Source organism: Aphis gossypii, chromosome 1 (genome assembly GCF_020184175.1).
Source record: "Aphis gossypii isolate Hap1 chromosome 1, ASM2018417v2, whole genome shotgun sequence".
Lineage (NCBI taxonomy): Eukaryota > Metazoa > Arthropoda > Insecta > Hemiptera > Aphididae > Aphis > Aphis gossypii.
Window position 1 is genome coordinate 73,138,747 of NC_065530.1, and position 19,616 is coordinate 73,158,362.

The 19,616-nt window shown below is 27.3% G+C and overlaps 1 protein-coding gene across 6 annotated transcripts; it reads right to left on the minus strand.

The window, feature by feature from the left end:
- Positions 1-1,417: 1,417 nt before the first annotated feature.
- LOC114125644 (angiotensin-converting enzyme-like) lies at positions 1,418-18,849 on the minus strand. Of its 6 annotated transcripts, none has more exons than XM_050197353.1 (15): positions 18,700-18,849; positions 18,208-18,355; positions 18,006-18,143; positions 14,148-14,309; positions 13,857-13,953; positions 12,961-13,104; positions 12,557-12,748; positions 10,071-10,159; positions 9,834-9,994; positions 9,460-9,584; positions 8,253-8,478; positions 3,380-3,502; positions 3,048-3,191; positions 2,782-2,966; positions 1,418-2,266 (listed from the first exon to the last, which is right to left on the minus strand). In XM_050197353.1, the coding sequence occupies exons 2-14, from the start codon at positions 18,334-18,336 to the stop codon at positions 2,801-2,803; spliced, it is 1,896 nt and encodes a 631-aa protein (XP_050053310.1). In that variant the 5' UTR covers positions 18,337-18,355; positions 18,700-18,849; the 3' UTR covers positions 1,418-2,266; positions 2,782-2,800. The 6 variants fall into 6 exon arrangements, with proteins under 6 accessions (XP_050053310.1, XP_050053309.1, XP_050053314.1 ...); XM_050197352.1 differs by lacking the exon at positions 18,700-18,849 and adding an exon at positions 18,425-18,693 and having other exon boundaries at positions 18,214-18,355; XM_050197357.1 differs by lacking the exon at positions 18,208-18,355 and having other exon boundaries at positions 14,148-14,233; positions 18,700-18,838.
- Positions 18,850-19,616: the final 767 nt, after the last annotated feature.

Sequence of the window (19,616 nt, forward strand, 5' to 3'; positions counted from 1 at the left end):
ACCGACATTTCAACGGATTATACCCGATTCCACACAAGAGGTATACTATATGGGAACGTAGTTATTATTACATTGACCCGTTACTTTCCAGACGTATACGGCTGCGGTACATGCGCCGAACGACCGTCGTCCGCGTTCATCGTCTGACTGGTTCTCGTATTGTGTTATGCATTATTATTACTATTATACAGTTTGTCGCGATAAGAGTGTATAATAATATTATTATATAGAACAAACGCGGGGCCGATAACTTTTCGGGATGACTTGAAAAAATCCAATTTTCTGTCCTCTACGTAATATGCAGCGCCGAAGAGGATGATATAATAATAAAATAATATGATATTATTACGGTAGTAGGTAAAGGTACCTACTTACTTGTTATATTACGTGCATAATTTATTGACGCCATTGCGTTATTTTTTTTGATATTGCCGGCATTTGCAACGGTCGTAAACGTCGTCGTCGCGGACATCGTCGAGACCGGCAAACAAGCTGTCGTGTCGTATTTCTAATACAGAGAGTTCAAACGTCGCGAGTACTGGTCCTGTAGCAGGGGTTTCCAACTATTTTGGGTTCGCGGCATTACCGATTTTGAAAGCAATTTAAACAGCTCGAATGCGAATAATGACGATAATAATAAAATAAACGACATTTTATTCTTTACAGCGGACTCTTCTTACTTGATAATAACCACCGACGCCCCCGGGAGCCGCGATGCACAGGTTTAAAACCCCTGGTGTATAATATTATAAGGGTGTCCTACAACGTTTGACCTCGTACGTTACCCGCCCACCGACTACAACACAATATTGTGTATACGTCATCAGCTCATCCATCAGCATCTCTCGTTTGAACTTTAAAACTTAATGCATATTACATAACAGCGTAATACAAATAGGTAGCATACTTAACGAAAATTCCTAATTAACGTTTATCATATATCTAGTTATTTATACCAACAGATAAACCATATTACTACCTGTCTGTACAAATTGGCCGTCTCAGATGTTTGAGCAACATAAAAATAAATATATATATTTTTAAATACTTTTTTTTTCTATTTCACATAAGAAAACATGAATTTACAATTTATTCAATTTGCACAGTAAGTAAAATAGATAAAATAAAAATACACTATGACGCGAGAGAAAAAATGTAGGTAGGTCACATATTTTTGAAATAGCTCTTTATAAATTTGTATTGTATTACACGGTATTACAGAACTTTAGTGTACATTTATTTTTTCAAATAAGTACTTAAATTGTAATATATTTGGATCTTTATAATAAAGTAACGATTTTCAAAAATATTAGTAAGAAAAATAATAATTCAGAGAGTTAAAATATTACAGGAGAAGTTGACTACATTTGAAATATATTAGTCATGTTATAATCAGAATTTATTATACAAAAATACATTCAATTTATTAATATATTTTATTTTAAATAAATGTTCGATGAAAAAAATGTGATTTTTAAAAGAAACGGCATAATCGTTGATGGAAAATAAGCAAATGGTGTTTTGAGTTTAAAACAACGGAACCATTTGCAAATGGCTTTAAATAAATTATTCCCCAAGGATAAAATGGTATAGAAAACAATTTTAAAACTTATCTTTTCCCATTGCACTTATTGATATTTTCTATTATTTATATTTACCTATATAATATTATATATGTTACCGTGTATTTATTTTATTTAAAAAAAAAATAACCATCTATATAATTGCAGGAATGATACACAGGAAATCCTTCTTCTCATATTGACAATATTGTAGTTGCCAAACATCAATAATATTAAACATTTGAATCATTAAAGCATAAAAACGAATCGGAAAATAAAGTAATGATTTAATATTTCAATTGATATAGTACCTACTTATTGCATACCTATTATATATTATAATAGGACTAGTACCTACCATTATTTTGGTATTTAGAAATAATTTTAAATGTCTTATGTACATACATTTTTTCACTGTAATAATGCGGGTTAGAAAAATTATTACAATAACGCACACTTTTTTACAGGAAAAGCATAATACTATAACATTGCCGTGACTTGTGTTATTTGTATTCCAAGTTATTGTTGTTAATGTCAACACTGTTATTATGATCTGAATTCATCGTGCGAATATTGTCGGAATAGCAGAATACAGAATGCAGTTACTTGTCTGACAGAGATGTACGGAAACATATTGTAAATTGTAATAAACAATTTTGTCACCATTTCATTTTTATTTATTTCTTTACAACATATCTCTGCCCCTGATAACATTAATACACATACCTTTTATTATAATGACTATTTTATAGGTCAGGGTTTCAAACCGAAATTATTATTATTATTATTATTGCTATTCATTTATTTATTAATTTTGTTTTTGTTTTCCTGCTTATATATACTGGTGCATAGATATATGATAAATATCAATGTATTTCACTTATTGTATAAGTACCTATATACTATTTATATATTATTGATTAACGACTTCAACTAAATAACACTTTTATATTATAATTTATAATCATTTTTTAAACCAGAATAATATGTATAAAATTAATTAAAAAATCGTATACAGAGAAAAAGAAAATCGAACGGAAAATTATAATTCTCATTAAATATTTCGTTTCAATAAAATAATAAACTTTGTTTTAGTTTTCGTAAATGTAAACTGCGGATTTAACTGGTTTGAAGCCCTACTATATTATTATTTAAAAGAAGAATGTATATATTTCCTATTTGATGATATCTACCTAAAACATATATTATTAGTGCTAACTTTTTTTTTTTTGTCAATACTACTTCCATCCAATGTGTTCATTGGTCGCTTGATTGATTTTAACAAGATGATTGTGAAGGGGTTGAAAATATTCCAACAACGGTTCTATTTCTATCCGTTGATGTCCGACTATTGCCTCAAATAGAAATTGCCATTTCGTAGAAGAGCCTCTCGACATAACTGATCTAAGACATAAACAAATCATCGTTTTAATGCATTTATATTACATCTTACATTGTTTATTTCATTTTGGTATAGCTAAATACTTGATAATTTTTCCAACTTTTTTATATCCACGAAGATTGCATTCGTACAAGTGTTTGGTTCTCACGCGTTTAGATTTGTACTCGCCACAAATCGTACACAAAGCTTTGAATACTTGAAATTCTATTATAGGTCCTAAGAAGTCTCTGTTTTTACAAAACATTCAATTATTCGCATTGAAAATAATATATTATATATAGTATCGTATAATCGCGTTACGTTATAGCATTAATGATAATATAATTGTCGAGTAGACGTCGTTGTCATTTAATTATCACAATAATACTATACCATACGCACAAACATACATAATAGTATTACAGTAGGTATATACTTGATGTGTGGTAGCTCAATCGCCTCAGCGTACGCCATACTCGGATCAAACGGTTTATAATTGGGATTCGTACATTTATCCATGTCTTTGGAAATAGGCGAAACAACGCCCTCGTATTTGAGTCTATGCATAATACATTTAATTAGATCGATCGAGCCTAACCTGCTACATTAATTTTATGATATGTGATTTTGAAAAAAAAATTTAAAAGTACTAATGTGTTTTTTATTTTTTTAAACATTTTAGCGACAAAATCCATCATTCGTTTAAAGAACAAGAACCTATTAATACTTTTATAAGTATATAAATTTCTAATGTTGTGTAAAATATTAATATGAATAAAGAACAAAATTGCTTTTGTATTTTATTTATATACGTTTAATAATAATTCAGATAAGATTGATAATATATGAGAGAAGTGCTAAAGAGTAGTATCTTATACTATACGGAAATATGGTGAACAAAACTTTAATATTTAATTACTCATGAATATAAAAACGCAGTATTCGATACTTAAGCTTAACAGTTTTAGGATAATTAGTATTCCTCTGTTTTGGAATACAGAATAAAAATTGATTACTACTTTTTCTAACAATTATAAATGTTGTTTTAAATATTTGTTTTTTAACATAAATATCAACTTCCTAACAATAAAATGAATCTCAGACGACTGATACTCATTTGTCTCTATTGTTAATTGTTTATTTTTGCTCCAAAATTGTAGATACTTTCTAATGTATAGTTTATTATGGTGTGAATAAAGTTTAATTCGGGTACTATTATACTAAGAAGAATAATATTTAAAACTAGCTACTAGTTAGTTTGCTAAAGATACATGCATAATTGTTATCGTGTGAAAAGAGCTTTCGTAACCAATGTTAAATTATAAAATAATAATGTAACATTATTTACTAGGGTCCCGATTTGAATGCAAAATATATTATTTTTTTCGGAAGTCCCAGGATATGTTTTTAAGTATAAAATTCGTTCCATGCACCAGATAATAGAAAACTTAAAAACAAAAATTTTTATATTTTTAGAGGATTTTTTTTTATTTTGTTAATTTTTAGTACATGTTTATACATTATATGTATTTTTAGGTAAACAATTTTGAATGTGTACAAATGAGCTGCACTACTTTATAGGTATATTACCCTCGTTGGGTGGTACTACTGAGTACCTTCCCACTATGTAATTTTCCTTTATTTCAAACTATTATACAAATTACTTATTGTACAAACATTAGTGCATAATAGATTGTAATTATGTTTTATATTAATAATAAAAAAAAGGTAATTTATAGTGTGATTAACAGTTGTTGTGTGCTGGTACTCAAACAGAGGTAGAATTTAACATAAACTTAATTATAAAATAAATGTTGGTTTGTTTAGATTGTTTAGAATGTTTTCAGCCTCAAAGCGATGTTCTTTGAAAGTAAACGTTCAGACCCATTGTCAACACATCAACACATATCCATTAAACATTTTCAGATTATTTGTAGTGAAATAAAAATTACTAAATAAATAAATAAAACATTTAGAAAATTATTGCAGTTATTTTTTCTATTTTTGAGAGTTTTAATATGTTTTAATAGTTTTTAATACATTAAAATCCAGGCCCTAATTATAATCAGTGTACGACACAGTGATTTTTTTTTATAATATGAATACCTATAAAAAAATTGAAGCAATATATATTTTTTTTATATATATATAAGCATAATATAATTATAATATGAGTGAAAAGTCAAAAGGTACTTCGCTAAAGTTGTGGTGAACTATAGCTAGTAGCTACTATAGGTACTTTGGATGATCAATAGTGTTAATACTTTATTAATAAAAAAAAAAAATAATGATGTGTTAATATACTTGATATCATTTTTCAACGTTTTTAATAAAAAGTATTCTGTTTCAGATTATATGAAATCAAAAATAGTATAGGTTGAAAAAAGGTTAAAATACCTAGGTAGTCAATAATCGTTTTACTCACAAGCACTAGATCGAAAAAAAATATATCAATAAAAAAAATTGAAATATCACAATAGAAAAATGTATAATACTTTCTTAAAAATTAAACAATTGTATACATCGTATCAATGCATTATTTCGGCAGCATCCACATCGATCCGGAATATGGTTGCTGTCTATATTCTGACGCTATTTCTGACGCTGAGAAAATTGCCCTTAACACTTACGATATATAAAACAAAGGCTAAGATATAAAATATACCCATCTAAATATTATTATACAGTCATACGCTAACTGTTGACTATCTTATCTATGTTACACGAATTCGTGTCTTTGATTCTACTACCACAATTCGCTAAAATGTATGATATGACTGATTGAAAGGATGGTTCTTAACCAGTACTTCACGAATCTCTAATATTAGACCCATTAGGGCCTGATGAATCTGTACATGATGGATACTTGGTGATTTGTGTAGTATTCTTTGAACGATCGGAAAAAATGTAAATTTCCAAACGCGATCATTTTGTACTAGGTATTATATACATATAAACATGCATAATATATAGTATATATTATAAGATATAATATGAACCATGGAAATTAGTAATGCCATTATTATTGATAGTTATTTTATTGATATATATTATATTATTCATTGCCAAAATATAGGTAATATTTTCTAAATGCAATGCCGAACTTAATTGAATTACCGTTTACGTACTCGTATATCGTTGAAATTGATTTCACTAACACGACGATTGTTATGATGGCGGCAACACTAATTGAAACCAAATTGAAACCAAAACTCGTCAACAATGATTTTGACTATACCGCATTAAAATAGAATTTGAATAATATACGTTGGAAATGTTCAGCAAGTACGAGTAACGATAAAACGTCCAAAAATAATATAGAACCGGTAATAATTTATATATAAATATTTTATTGTTTGTGACTTGCTAAGACATTTACTCTAGCCAATTCTTTTAACTCAAATATTTACTTTTTTGCAGTAGAACGAAATTACTAAGTAAATAATAAGAAATAAAACAATATTATGTGATACAACATTATATGCCGTTAACAATGCTAAGAGCGATAAAAAATAAAGTGCAATTATTAACAATAAAGGAAGTACAAACCAAATTCTTTTATTAATCGCATATCAATGTAATGGTAAGAAAATAGTAAAATAATTTATTTCTATAGAGAAATATTTTATAGGTATATCTATTAATGTTTAATAAGGATACAGTTTATTCAAAATTGGGCAATTCTGGTGAGTAACTGATTTTTTAATTTATGACAACGAAAAGGAACATCGAATTTTGATTTTTATTACAACTGGAATTCTTCCTGACTTATCTTAAACAAGTCAATGGTTTATAAATTACACATTTAATATTAAAATGTTCTAGTATATTCGCTCAATTGTTTGGCATATGAGTAGAATTTGAAGAAAATTTACAAACCCGTGTATTTGTTTTTCTTCCAGAAAAATAGGAAAATACTTATCAAGAAATGCTATTAAATTTCGTTATACCATCTATTCGAAATGAAACTCCACTCAAGCCATAGCGATGATTACCTAATACATTTTTAGTTAGGAATAATAAATGTAATAAATCGATTTTTTGAATGGGGCACAAATCTATGGTTGTTTTTTTAATTTATGTCAGTTTGTATGATGATAACTCAGCAATTTGGATTAGCAAAATTATATAAAGAAAACGAACGTATATCTAAAGAGAATAAAATAATCACTTCATTAATATTTTTACCAGTATTAACGAAATAAGACGTATGTATATACGAAATTTTCTAATGAATTATTGACTTTTATTTCATACGTTGACAAAACTTATATTAGTGGGAATAACAATAATACATGGTATCTTTCTTCTATTTGAAATGTAAGATAATAAACAATGCCAAAATCTCATCGGACTCACAATTTTAGTGAAGAGTGAAATAGTGCTTTCAACGAACTAGTTAGTACAACTTATCTAAGTTTTAGGACAGTTTTACTGGCGATACAATTAGATGAATGTGGTGATAGACTCAATAAAAGACAAAAATCTAAGGTCGATGAGAAAATAATATTAAATCTATGTGCAACCACCTCGAACAAAAAAAAAAAAATTACAAATATCGAATTTTTAAATTGCATTTATTATATTTGTAGTTTTTAAATTTAAAGTTGATAAATGTATTTTCGATAAATAACATTATTATACCAACTACCCAATACCCATATTATACTCATTTATCATGACGTGTTTATGTCAAAAATATTTTTATTTTACATTTTAAAATGTTAAATATTATTTGTATGTGTGTAATACATATAGTATATACTTTATACTATGTAAACTTATATCACGTAATAGTGGTACAAAGTGCCATTTCGTTCTGCAATCTAAAATCTTTCCCTCCGTAAAAAATGTTCACGTTTTACATTTTAAACAATGGACTATTTACGATGAAGTAGATTTCATCATTATTTGTATTGATATTTTTATGTATTTAGTTTTATAAAACGTGTAAGCTTATACTTGTTTAAACTTTTTATTAATATTTGAAATGAAATTTGTTTGTGTAGTCATTATACTACTGATTTACCTACATTTGAACGTAAACGGTCATCTCATCCTACGTTGTACTTAATTAATATCCTTAGTTATAAATAAAACATGTATAAATAAGTTACAATATGAATATTCAACATCAACTAATAGCTGTTATATCTGACTCGATTCGGGGAATCATCATACGGAATGTAAACAAAAACTCCAGATCAGAGACCGAACTGTAGAAAACTACCCATTTATAACACATTAACGTCCCTTCCCATTTCAAATTTTTGGCCACGTAATTGTGTGTATATAAGGCAAAAAGGTACCTTTTGCTCCACCAGAGATTGTTCATACGCTTTGGCGCAAAAGACCCCGTGCCTGTGTCCGATTGCCAAACGTCGGCCGCGTACGCAAACGGCAGGACGGTGACCTTTTCCATGGCCAACCGCAACAGATAGATTTGCCGACTGCTTGCGCTATCGTTATACCTGCCAATGAAGTCTTGATACCGTACGGACAATGTTAGAGCGTTAATCAAGCCATACACGAACGCTGTGTGTCACCCAAACGACAATCAAATTATATTTTACTTTTTTTTTATATATAATATATTAATGTGAAAAAAACGTATTATAGTCTAACTATTATAAAATACCGAAAAATAAAATCTACCTTAGCTCCATCACATAATACTATAATTAAATTAATTAGCTTCACGTCACCAAAAACATATTGATAACAATTAGCACAGTTAAAACATAAAAGTTTTTATCAACAAATAGATATTTGATGTGATCTACAATCACTATATTTATATAAATTATGATTTATGATTGATAAGGACATCTCAGATGTCACAAGATATTCGCATAATTATTAATTTATAGAATCTGTTATTGTACATAGTACATCAGAGAAAATTTAATAATCTTTACAGTTATTACTTTTTATTTTCTATAGCTATGATGCTATGTTATTTTGTTGGTACAGTGGTAAGCAGATAATAAGAATGGACAGGATTATAATTTTAAAATACCTTAAAATTTAAGGTCTCACATAACTGATAATATAATGTTTATATTATTTCGGTTAAACCGTATCGTATAGTCCATAGATAATTAACGTTAGTTATTAATGTTATTAGTTATTACTTTATTAGTAGTTTATTTATTTTACAATAATTCGATTTTAAAATAATATCTAGATTTTACCGTCGTTCAAATAAACAGTTTATAGAAAATAACAATTTTTTCTAGTGAAAATATTTTTAATATATTTCAAAGTTCTTAAAGAAAAATAATATAATTACATTTTCAATCGCTCTTTTTTTTCTTGAAATGACGCTGAAAGTTTACTCCCTCTTCCCTCCCCTTATTTTCATAGACGAGTATTATACTGAAGTATATGAAATCAGTAAATCATAATATTCCCAGACAACTACCAAGTTAGGTTAGGATAGAGTTAAACATTTATCATAGGTATCTAATATAGATATGCATAGTTTTGTTACAATAAATTAACATTTATCATCACCTGGGTCGGATGTATGTTGATATGCGATCGGCTGTTTTTTGTAAGCCACGAAATAATGCACTAACCCAAGTTGCTTGTGCATGGTGTACACGTCGTCGACCGTGTTTTGAAAATCCATTTTTATCCTGAAAAATGCTGGCTGCGTTTTAATAAACACTGTCACGTGTGTAAACTATATATATAAACGGTTCCCTAGTTATGGAAAATGTATACTGTATATGAAAAATCCAAAAGTGAAAATAAATTTGTTCAATTTGAACGTTTCATTTTAAACAATATTTTACAACAATAAATCGATTTAATAAATTTTATATAATAGATGTCTAAAAGTTAAAATTATAAATATTAATAACAGGTATTTATTAAAATCTCACCTGTAATCGTTATTTGCGTACATATCCCATGATGATGGTACGGTATTAGAAAAATGTTTATTTTCAATAAATACTGAATGGGACCAAACCCTTTTTGGCACACATCCCATACCAATCGATACAAAGAATCTATTAGTTTGATCAAAAATTCGCTTTGGAGTCTGCAATAGTTCACTTAAATGTAGTTAATAATATAATATACTCCATTTATTGTTCAAATCAAATAAATATTAATACCTTCGAATTTGTTTTGCCATTTTCGTGTATACCGAGTTCTTGAACTATAAACTGTATCAATTTTGTCCATGGTTGACCCAATACCGAACCTGATAATTTAGCGATCAAACAATTTTTTTTAAAAAAAAACGCTAAAATCTCTAAACTTAAGAATAAGCCTAAATACAAATAAAACTTGATGATTTAATCATGTAAAAAGTAGTAATTATTATTTAAAACAAAATAGTAAAAATATATCATATTAAAATATATAAGAATTATAAGAAAACCTATCTAATAATATAAGAGTTTAGTCCAATTGAATCATAATATTATTAAATATTATAAATATCATATAATATATATATATATATATAAAAAAGTAATACCAATAAAAAATATTAAAGAATATTTAAAAAAAAATTGTTAACACTTTGTATTAATTCGTATAGTTTTGAAAAAATATTTATCAATATAAAAATTATATTCATTGAATATCTGTGAGTTTTTTTAAAGTATTACACGGTTTATTAGTAATCATTTATTATTTACTTATTACGATTTGTTGTGAACTATATACACTTTAGATATTATACCCCAGTTTCACTAATTAAGTTTCAACAATTATTGTTGAAATTGTATTCTAGATTTTAATTGTATGTAATAAAAATTAAAGTATGTCAAAAGAGAAATTTTCCGTTAAAAACATAATATTTTTTTTTTAAATAAATATTTTAAGGTACTTTATATAGTTATTAAAAACATTCTACTCTGGATTTCAATTATTTTTTTATTATAGGTTTACTGATGAATATATTGTGTATTATATTATATGGGTTTGAAAATTATATAGCTGACTACATAGTAATTACGCTGCATATTTACTTACTACATAAGTAATATAAGAAACCAAAAATGTGATTAATCAACACGTCGTAATTTTATTATATAAAACTCAAACGTATGACTGGTATGTAGATGAGTATATAATTTATTAAAATGATTATTATTACGACTACCCCTTGATACATATATATTGGAAACTTTATAAGTCTTGGCGCTCTCAACATGCAGTAATACTTATAATAGAAATTTATTTTCAACAACTGTTTTCATATAATACACTATTGAAATTTCATTCTTATGAATATATATTTTTTACAATTATATTATAAAAAATGACCAATCGGGAAATAAAATGAGTTTACGTATTTTCGTAATACTTAGAAAAATCGACAATTCCAGGTGTCTATAAAATGCTCAAAAAAAAAATTGAAACTTTAACTTTATAGTGTATATAGATAACACTTATATAAATATTTCGTAAACATTTTAAGTATTTACAGTGATTTTTTTTTTTTTTTGAGTTTTAAACTTATAACTATATAAAAAAATCGATTTTTTTTTTTAAACTACTGGAAAATGTTTACTTTTTACTTAAATAATGCACGAAGGATATTCACTTTGTTATCGGAAACTACCTCTAAAGATTGAAATTGAAGCATTATTTTGACAAGTTATGCTGTACACAAACACAAAAAAAAAATATACATCATTGTAAAATCAATAAATTCATCACTTAGTTCAGAAGCTAAAATAAATAAATGTACAAATTTAAAGGCTTACATATTTTAGCGAGTTCATTTTTTTATCAGTTATTTTTCAAAAAAGTGAATAATATAAAAATATAGGTAATTTCGAAGAAATAGGTATTAAATCAACAAATTAAGCGTTTTAGTGGATACTTTTAACATACTATTCAAATAGAATCTGGTAATGAAATTAATATAAAATATTTCTACCACATGACGAAATTAACAACGTGATAAGTTAAAATAAATGTAAAATACACATTAAACTTATTTGCCACACCGGATACACAATACGTCATAGATTTTTAATCTTCCAGAATTACAATTTACAATTAAATCAAATTTGTTACCAAAAACCACCTCTGAAGTTAAAAATCGTAGTTTTTGTACTACCTCAAAAGGCAATGGCATACAGAAAATAATACACACGTCTATATGTCATTGTAAAACCAATACAACCATCGCTCAGTTCAGAATCTAAAAAAGTGCATATATTTTAATATTGTATAACATTTAAAGATATAGGTATCATGACAAATTATATTGATTTACAATTCACCCTATGTAGTGCACATATATTACTGTATAATAGGCTAGAAAATATGTTTTACATATGAGTAAAGTAACCGTCACCAAAAAACCAGAAAAAAAAACGAATTTTCTGTTACACTAATAAATATAATGTCTTTCAAATAAAATTAACAGCAGTTAATAACGTGACTAGCGCGATACTGATCCATAGTTTTTTCGTAAATGTCGGATTCGAGGAGTTCTTAAGAAAGTGCTTACTACTTACTCAAGCATCACTCACCCTCTCTATAATCAGTTAGGAAAAGAAAAATATCGATACTGATCGGTTTTCTTTTATGACTTCAAAGATATTGAGTGCACCTTATAGACTATTCTAAAACTTACCCAATAAATGGACGGGGACTGGACCATTGGCAGACACAGCCGCTGTTCCAAATTTTTCCCTGAGAATTTTACGAACGTGCGTGTAAATATGCAAGTACAGTGGTCTTATACCTTCGTACATCTGATCGGTGTTCAATTGGCCTTGGTTGTATGAGTATGGTTCCATATAGTAATGAATTTCGTTAGAAAAATCTTTAAATATAAAATAATCTTAATGAATAAACATGTATCACAATTAAGTAATTTAAACATAATATAATAACATTGGTCTATATAATAATTGTTATTAATCGAAATAATTTTTTTAACACAATCATAAAAACGTGTAATGGTACACATTGATAAAATTCAATATAAATATTCAAATATTAAGGTATTGTGTTGTTTGTTTCAATATAATTTACTATTCAAATGGGCCATATAGTTCAACATTTCAATATACTTCATATATATATTTTTCACTGCGAAGCTGGTGTGATTGTGCCAAGCTTTCCAATAATATTTTAACTCTACTGCATCTGATGACTTAACCATAATGACATTTATTTCTAAAAATCGATTACAGCAAAATTAATAAATGTATAATGTTGATCTGTTGTATACTCGTAGATTTTGCATGACTGATTTTTTTACCCAACTTCATTATCGCTTATGACTGTGTGTTTAATTTAGGTTATTGAAACATGTGTTAAGTTGAAATTCATATTATATAAGTTTGTGTATATGTATATATATATATTTATATATGTTTAAAAATTAAATTATTATGATATGTGCAGTGATTAAATAACGTTTCTGACCATAAATTATAATAATGTTGTCTTAATTTAAAATATTCAAAGAAACCTTAGGATCAGAATGAGTTGGTACAAGTCTAATGATGGTTTCTCCACAACATTATCCACGTGAATGATTAAAGTTCCGTTGCTAATAATTAACAAGAAATTCAAAACACCAGGGCAAGTTTAGGACCAAGATAGGTATATAGTTATTTAATATAATATGGTTTCAGTTAATCGTATAATGCGTATAATATATATATATATATCTACTCGTAATATATCTGCATTATATGTTACGGGCCGCAATACTTCCGAATAAGAAAGTTAAACATCCACCCAGGAAATCTCAAAGTTTAGTACCATAAATGCAGTACTGAATATTATTATAATATGAAAATATACATTTTAAAAACCACATCGAATAACCACCACAACGAATATAAAAACTATTCACACAATATTTTGTTTAGTGCTTTTGTGTAATTAAGCTTGATTTAAAACAACACTGCAATCGTTACCGTTCGCTTTTATGTCACACGGATGATTAGTCTTCCGGTATTCGCAAACTGTTAGTTCGTTAATCGTTGTTATTAGTTTCCTCTTCAGCATTATAGTCTACAATCAATTCGAATACAAAATATAATATTGCGACACTTCCGTCGATCTTATCACACACGAAGTTACCTTCAATGATTAATGGGGGTTTTTTTTAAGTGACGGGATAGTGTAAATTAAAAAGCTATGCCATTTTAAATTGGTGAATCTTTATTGGACTCTCGTATGTAATTATAGAAAATAAATGGACATACTCTCTTATACTCGTTCACATTCAGCTGACAAAGTCCTCGGTCTTCCATAAAATACATTGAGGGCAACAGGTCTTCGTAGTTCATGCCTAAAGTTACAGACATATTTTCGGCAGATGTTAAAAGTAGTTTTTGATATAAGAACAATCGAGTGGAAGATTTCAACTACAAAATAAACAATCGTTACAATAGTATTACAAAAAAATATATAATTTAATATTACAAGCTAACAGATTGTGAGTAATTTACAAAAAGTTTTATTTTATTAATTAAATATTACAAAAAATGTGTTAATGCACATCCAGTATGTATTTGAAACATTAAAAACGTATTTTCATAAATATTACAAACTATATACTAGGTACCTACTTAATACTAGTAAATAGTAATTTAATTTTATGTTAACAATTTTTCAATAAACGTTGATAGTTTAGTTTTAGTGCTATTATTATACTATATAGTTATATATAACTTATGTGCCAGATAAAAATATCGATCTCTTTGATATATGTAAAATAATTTAAGCATCGTGTATTGGGGCTATATTATAATATGAATACCTTATATGTACGAACAAACTCTGAACGGAAAACAATTGAAGCTATTGATTTTGCCACGATGCTGTTTTTTTCACTTTTAGTAGATATATATTTGGGGTAACAAAGTGATCAAAACTTTTATGATAGAGCTACTTGATGTACTGAGAGCTTTATACAGAAGACGGGGTAGTAGGTAGCAGATACTCAGCAGAAGTGATTATTTTTTTATTTTTCCTGCAATGGTGTAAATATAGATTGGTAAATTGCTAAAAAAAAAAATAAAAAAAATACCTATAAGTAGTATCTATCGATAAATAGACATAAAATAAATGACCACGCGAGATACTAAAATATTTGTACTAAAATATACGTAATAAATAATAAAATATAATATACTTTTAATAATAACAATAAATACCCTACTACCGTAATTTTAAAGACATATAGATCTTACAACGAAATCATAATGCTATTTTTCACTGAAGTTTAATGACTTTGGTATTTCTAGTGAAATATGGTCTCTGTAAGAATCCTATTTTCATGTGCACCATTACGACTTACATGTTTATAAGATTATAACTTTGTGCTCGTATAAAAGTATAATTCATTAAATTGAATCGTTTGCGACGTTAATTAAATATCTATTTGAAAAATGAATATGTAAATATTTCATTCTGCACCCAGAAACGAATATATTAGAAGTAAATGAAAAACCGATGGTTTAAAAAAACCAGCAATATACAATAGAATAATATTAATATGATATTTATATCGCGAAAAATTGAGTATAGGCAAACAAAATTACAGTTCAACTGTGTATTGTGTATCTAAAATTCCTTTTCGTTCAAATATAATAGAACGCCGTTTACTTATCACTTGAATAATTGTATGAGTATTTCAACAACCTCGAACAGTCAATATGTGATCGACAACTTAGTTACTAATAAGTATGAATGGGCAATGAACTAAAAATAAAAATAATAATAACAACATTTGAAAACTTATTTTGAACAAGTGTATAATATTATCATAAATTTCAATATTTATTTTAAGTCAATTCTCGTGATTTTCTAACCTTTATAATGTAAAAACGAATACCTAAACGTTTTATTTTGTCATTTCTTATATTATAAATTATTCGTGAGTTTCGTGTGCTTAAAAAAGCGTAAAAATGGTTAAATAATATATTGTTTTCAAAACCTCAAAATAATATATAAATAATAATTGTTATGTACGGCAAACATTATGATAACACAATAGGTATACATACAAAATACATCCAATTAATATTTAGTATTGACAAAGATCATATTTTAATCGAAAATATTATAAGAGAATACTTGTGGTTTGATGAAATAATCTGTTACGAACAGGCACAATTTCATTAATAACTAATACTATACATAATAGTATAGATAGTCGCTGTTTATCTCTTTAATTATTTTTATCGCATGTCTTATAATAAGAATTAAAATATACAAGTGTATAATGAGAACAGGAAATACGACCAAGAAGCGCAAGAATTTTATTTGTTTCTGTGTTTTCAAGCGTTTGCAAAGTATTAATAATTTAACTCGACGTCAAATGAGGGAAGGAATTATATACGGGTTTTATACTACTTTCACGTCATGTTGAAAAGACATTTTTAAGGGTTTTGAAATTTAAAAAAAAAAGAAAGAAAGAAACATAGATGAAAGTATTATAATATAATGCTGAAAATTATTATTATTTAAAACAATAACATAAAATCCACACGGGTGCGCTAACGTGTGTTAAACTGCAGATTTTATTAAAAACCTTTGTTTCTGATATATACGACTATTAAAACAGAACAAAAATACGTACACAGAGATAAATTATAAAATACATAGGCATAATAAGTATATTAGATAACGTACAATTATTACACGATGTAAATATATACTACAAATTCAATAAAAGTAGCGTTTAATTTTAAAAGGTACTTAACGGAAAATTATTCATAAAATACAAGATTTAATTACAAGTCGTCAAATATTGTAGAACTTTGAATTACCCTGAAAGTTGCAACAATGTAATAGTTCTGTATCATATTATTAGTTAAAAGTTTGAACGGTTCTATTTGTATTTAAACACTCGTCATAAATACTTATGAGTCATGATCCAATGTCTACTCAAGTTCCGTACATTCATTTGATTTTAATTAATTTCTTTATGAATATTTTATTTTATCGAAAAGTTAGGAACCAAATTTGTAGTTAGTATGTTAATGTATGACTGTTATTTAAACTCAATTTTCTCAGTAGGTACAATTTTTTTTTTTTTTACTTGAAGTTTTCGAACACCGTCCAACTGATTTATAGAGTCATTTTTACAAAATATAGAAAACAATATCACTGCTCTTCTATAATTTTTTATTGTGTTTTGTTAAAACGTAAATAATATGGGGTAATTATTTTATTGGAATCCCGTTAACTCATTCCCGACAATCCCAACACATGGGAGAAGGGCACTTCAGAATTTAAATGCGGAAGCATTGGAAGCAAACATTTTAAACAGTCCAATACTCCAATGTCACATAATTTATTTACCTCCCATGTACTAGTACTTGTCATAATTTATGTAGGTACCTGTGGTAAATCTACACTACGCTTAGGTTGTGACCGCGAGAGAATGAATAGGTATAATCGACATATGTATGTTTTATTTTAACTATTATAGTTATGACGTGTGTATCGAGTCCAAATATTCCTACTCTTGGACAAAAATTAAAAAATTAAATTTCAATAGCAAACCAGATAAATCCTAAGTCTATTAAATGGATGTCAGCATAATATTTGTTTTCTCTCTAATACCCACGTGCAACATAGATAAAACTTTTCACTTAAAATCATTTTTATTATTATTATTATTATTATTATTATTTTTAAGTAATCTTAAAGTAAAATCACCTACCTATTACAAAAACTATAGAGGATAATATTTTTGAGGCTATGCGTATCGGTTTTATATTTTATTTTGTAACTTACTTAAAAAAAAAAAATTTAATTTAAATGACGTTTAAGTTTTTTTGAGGCAATATTTAGAAAAATCGATTTGTTTTACCCTCAAAGATATTATTCTCTATAGTTTTTGTTTGGGTGTTTTTACTCTAAGATTATTCAAAAATAAAAAAATAAAAATGATTCTGCGTAAATGCGTTTTGTCTATGTTGCGTATGGGTCAGAGAGAGAGAGAGAAAATAAACAGAGCGCTTTTAACCGTCTGATAACCAACACGAAAATTGAAATACCAATAGGCATATTATATAGGAACTCAAATACTTTACGCGGATAAGACTTACGGCCTCGTTCTCCGTTACTTCGGTTTTGTTAACGTGATAATTCCACTGAGCCAACGCGTACTCGTTCAGCTTTTTCTTAGTAAACTTGTGCAAGCAATTGATTTTATACTCGTCCAATTGCTCTGTCACAGTGCCGGTCTACATAATACGTGAAAAAAAAAACTATATCATTTCGGTTTGTATCTAACGTTGGATCGCGTACTCGCACTTTTTCGTTCATTATCTTACTCTGTCCGTCGAATGAACGAACGGGCGGCACTAACAGATGGTAATACAAACAAATATTGTAGAAGTAGCAGTGAACGAAAAACGTTAATCGAAACGAGAACATTGCGCTTTTCGTACGGCGACTGTTGAAAAAAAAATATGAATATTTATACGCAGAAAGCTATTAGTGGTAATAAATAATATAAACAAACGATATCACAGCTGTCATGCTGCTATTGACCACCGTCGCTGACAAAAATGAACATGACGACAAAATCACGGGACAGAGATTTCGATCATTAAAATATTATAATAATACGCTGCAGGGTTCGTTTATAAGGGATACACGTTTTCGTGTTCAATTTTTTTTCGATTCTAGGTAGCAGTTGTTCAATACTTCGGGGTCGATAATGTTTCACCGACGCTTAGGGACATCAACGATATTATTTCGTAGCAATTATGACTATACAAAAACAAATATACGTACCGATAAATTGTAATATATTAATGACTTCCTATTACCTAGCTACCTATTATATTTGCATGTTTACTGTTGTTACAACGATCAACTGTGAGTATAATATAAAATATTGATCCAATTATTCCGTATGCGTATTCTGTGGTACAACTGAACGAAATACCTAATAAAAAAAAACAACAACATAGTGTGTACCTATTACTACCTAATTATATATTGTATGCAAATAGATCACATGTTTAATTGTAATAGATACCCATTAAACTTTTAGGTTAGGTACCAAACCAGTACCTATCACCACCTGTCACAGATGCAGATACTTAATGAGGGGTCGTTAGATTATTTTCAATTCTATTTTTTATTTCAACAGTATAATTAATAATAGGTATAATACAATTGATAATATGTAGGTATAACGTTGTATATAATATAGCCCATTATAGGTTTACAGGACGGTTTTAAGTGTGAACAATTATAATTTAAACCGATACCTACATAATATATAGGTTATATAGAGCTACGGTGACCTCCCTTTTAGTTATTAAGTACATTATCAATATAACGTTGTTTATAATTAAGCAAGTTTATACGTCAGATATAATGAGTATAATACACTAATATATTACATTAGTATATCTAATACGATACTTTTATTTTATGCCATTAAATTATTTAATGAAAGGTATTAAATTACTTAAATGCAATTATTTATAAACATATTTTTCATTAGTTTATCAATTAATTAAATATATATATATATCGTATATACATTTACGTATATTATAAATCAGTGTTATTTGCTATTATAATATCGGCATACTCAAGTCAGTGTACAACGTATTCAGCAACAAAATTACACATAAATATTTATCTTCAAATATTTCATAAAAATATATTGTATTTCCTTTACAACATACGATTACAAT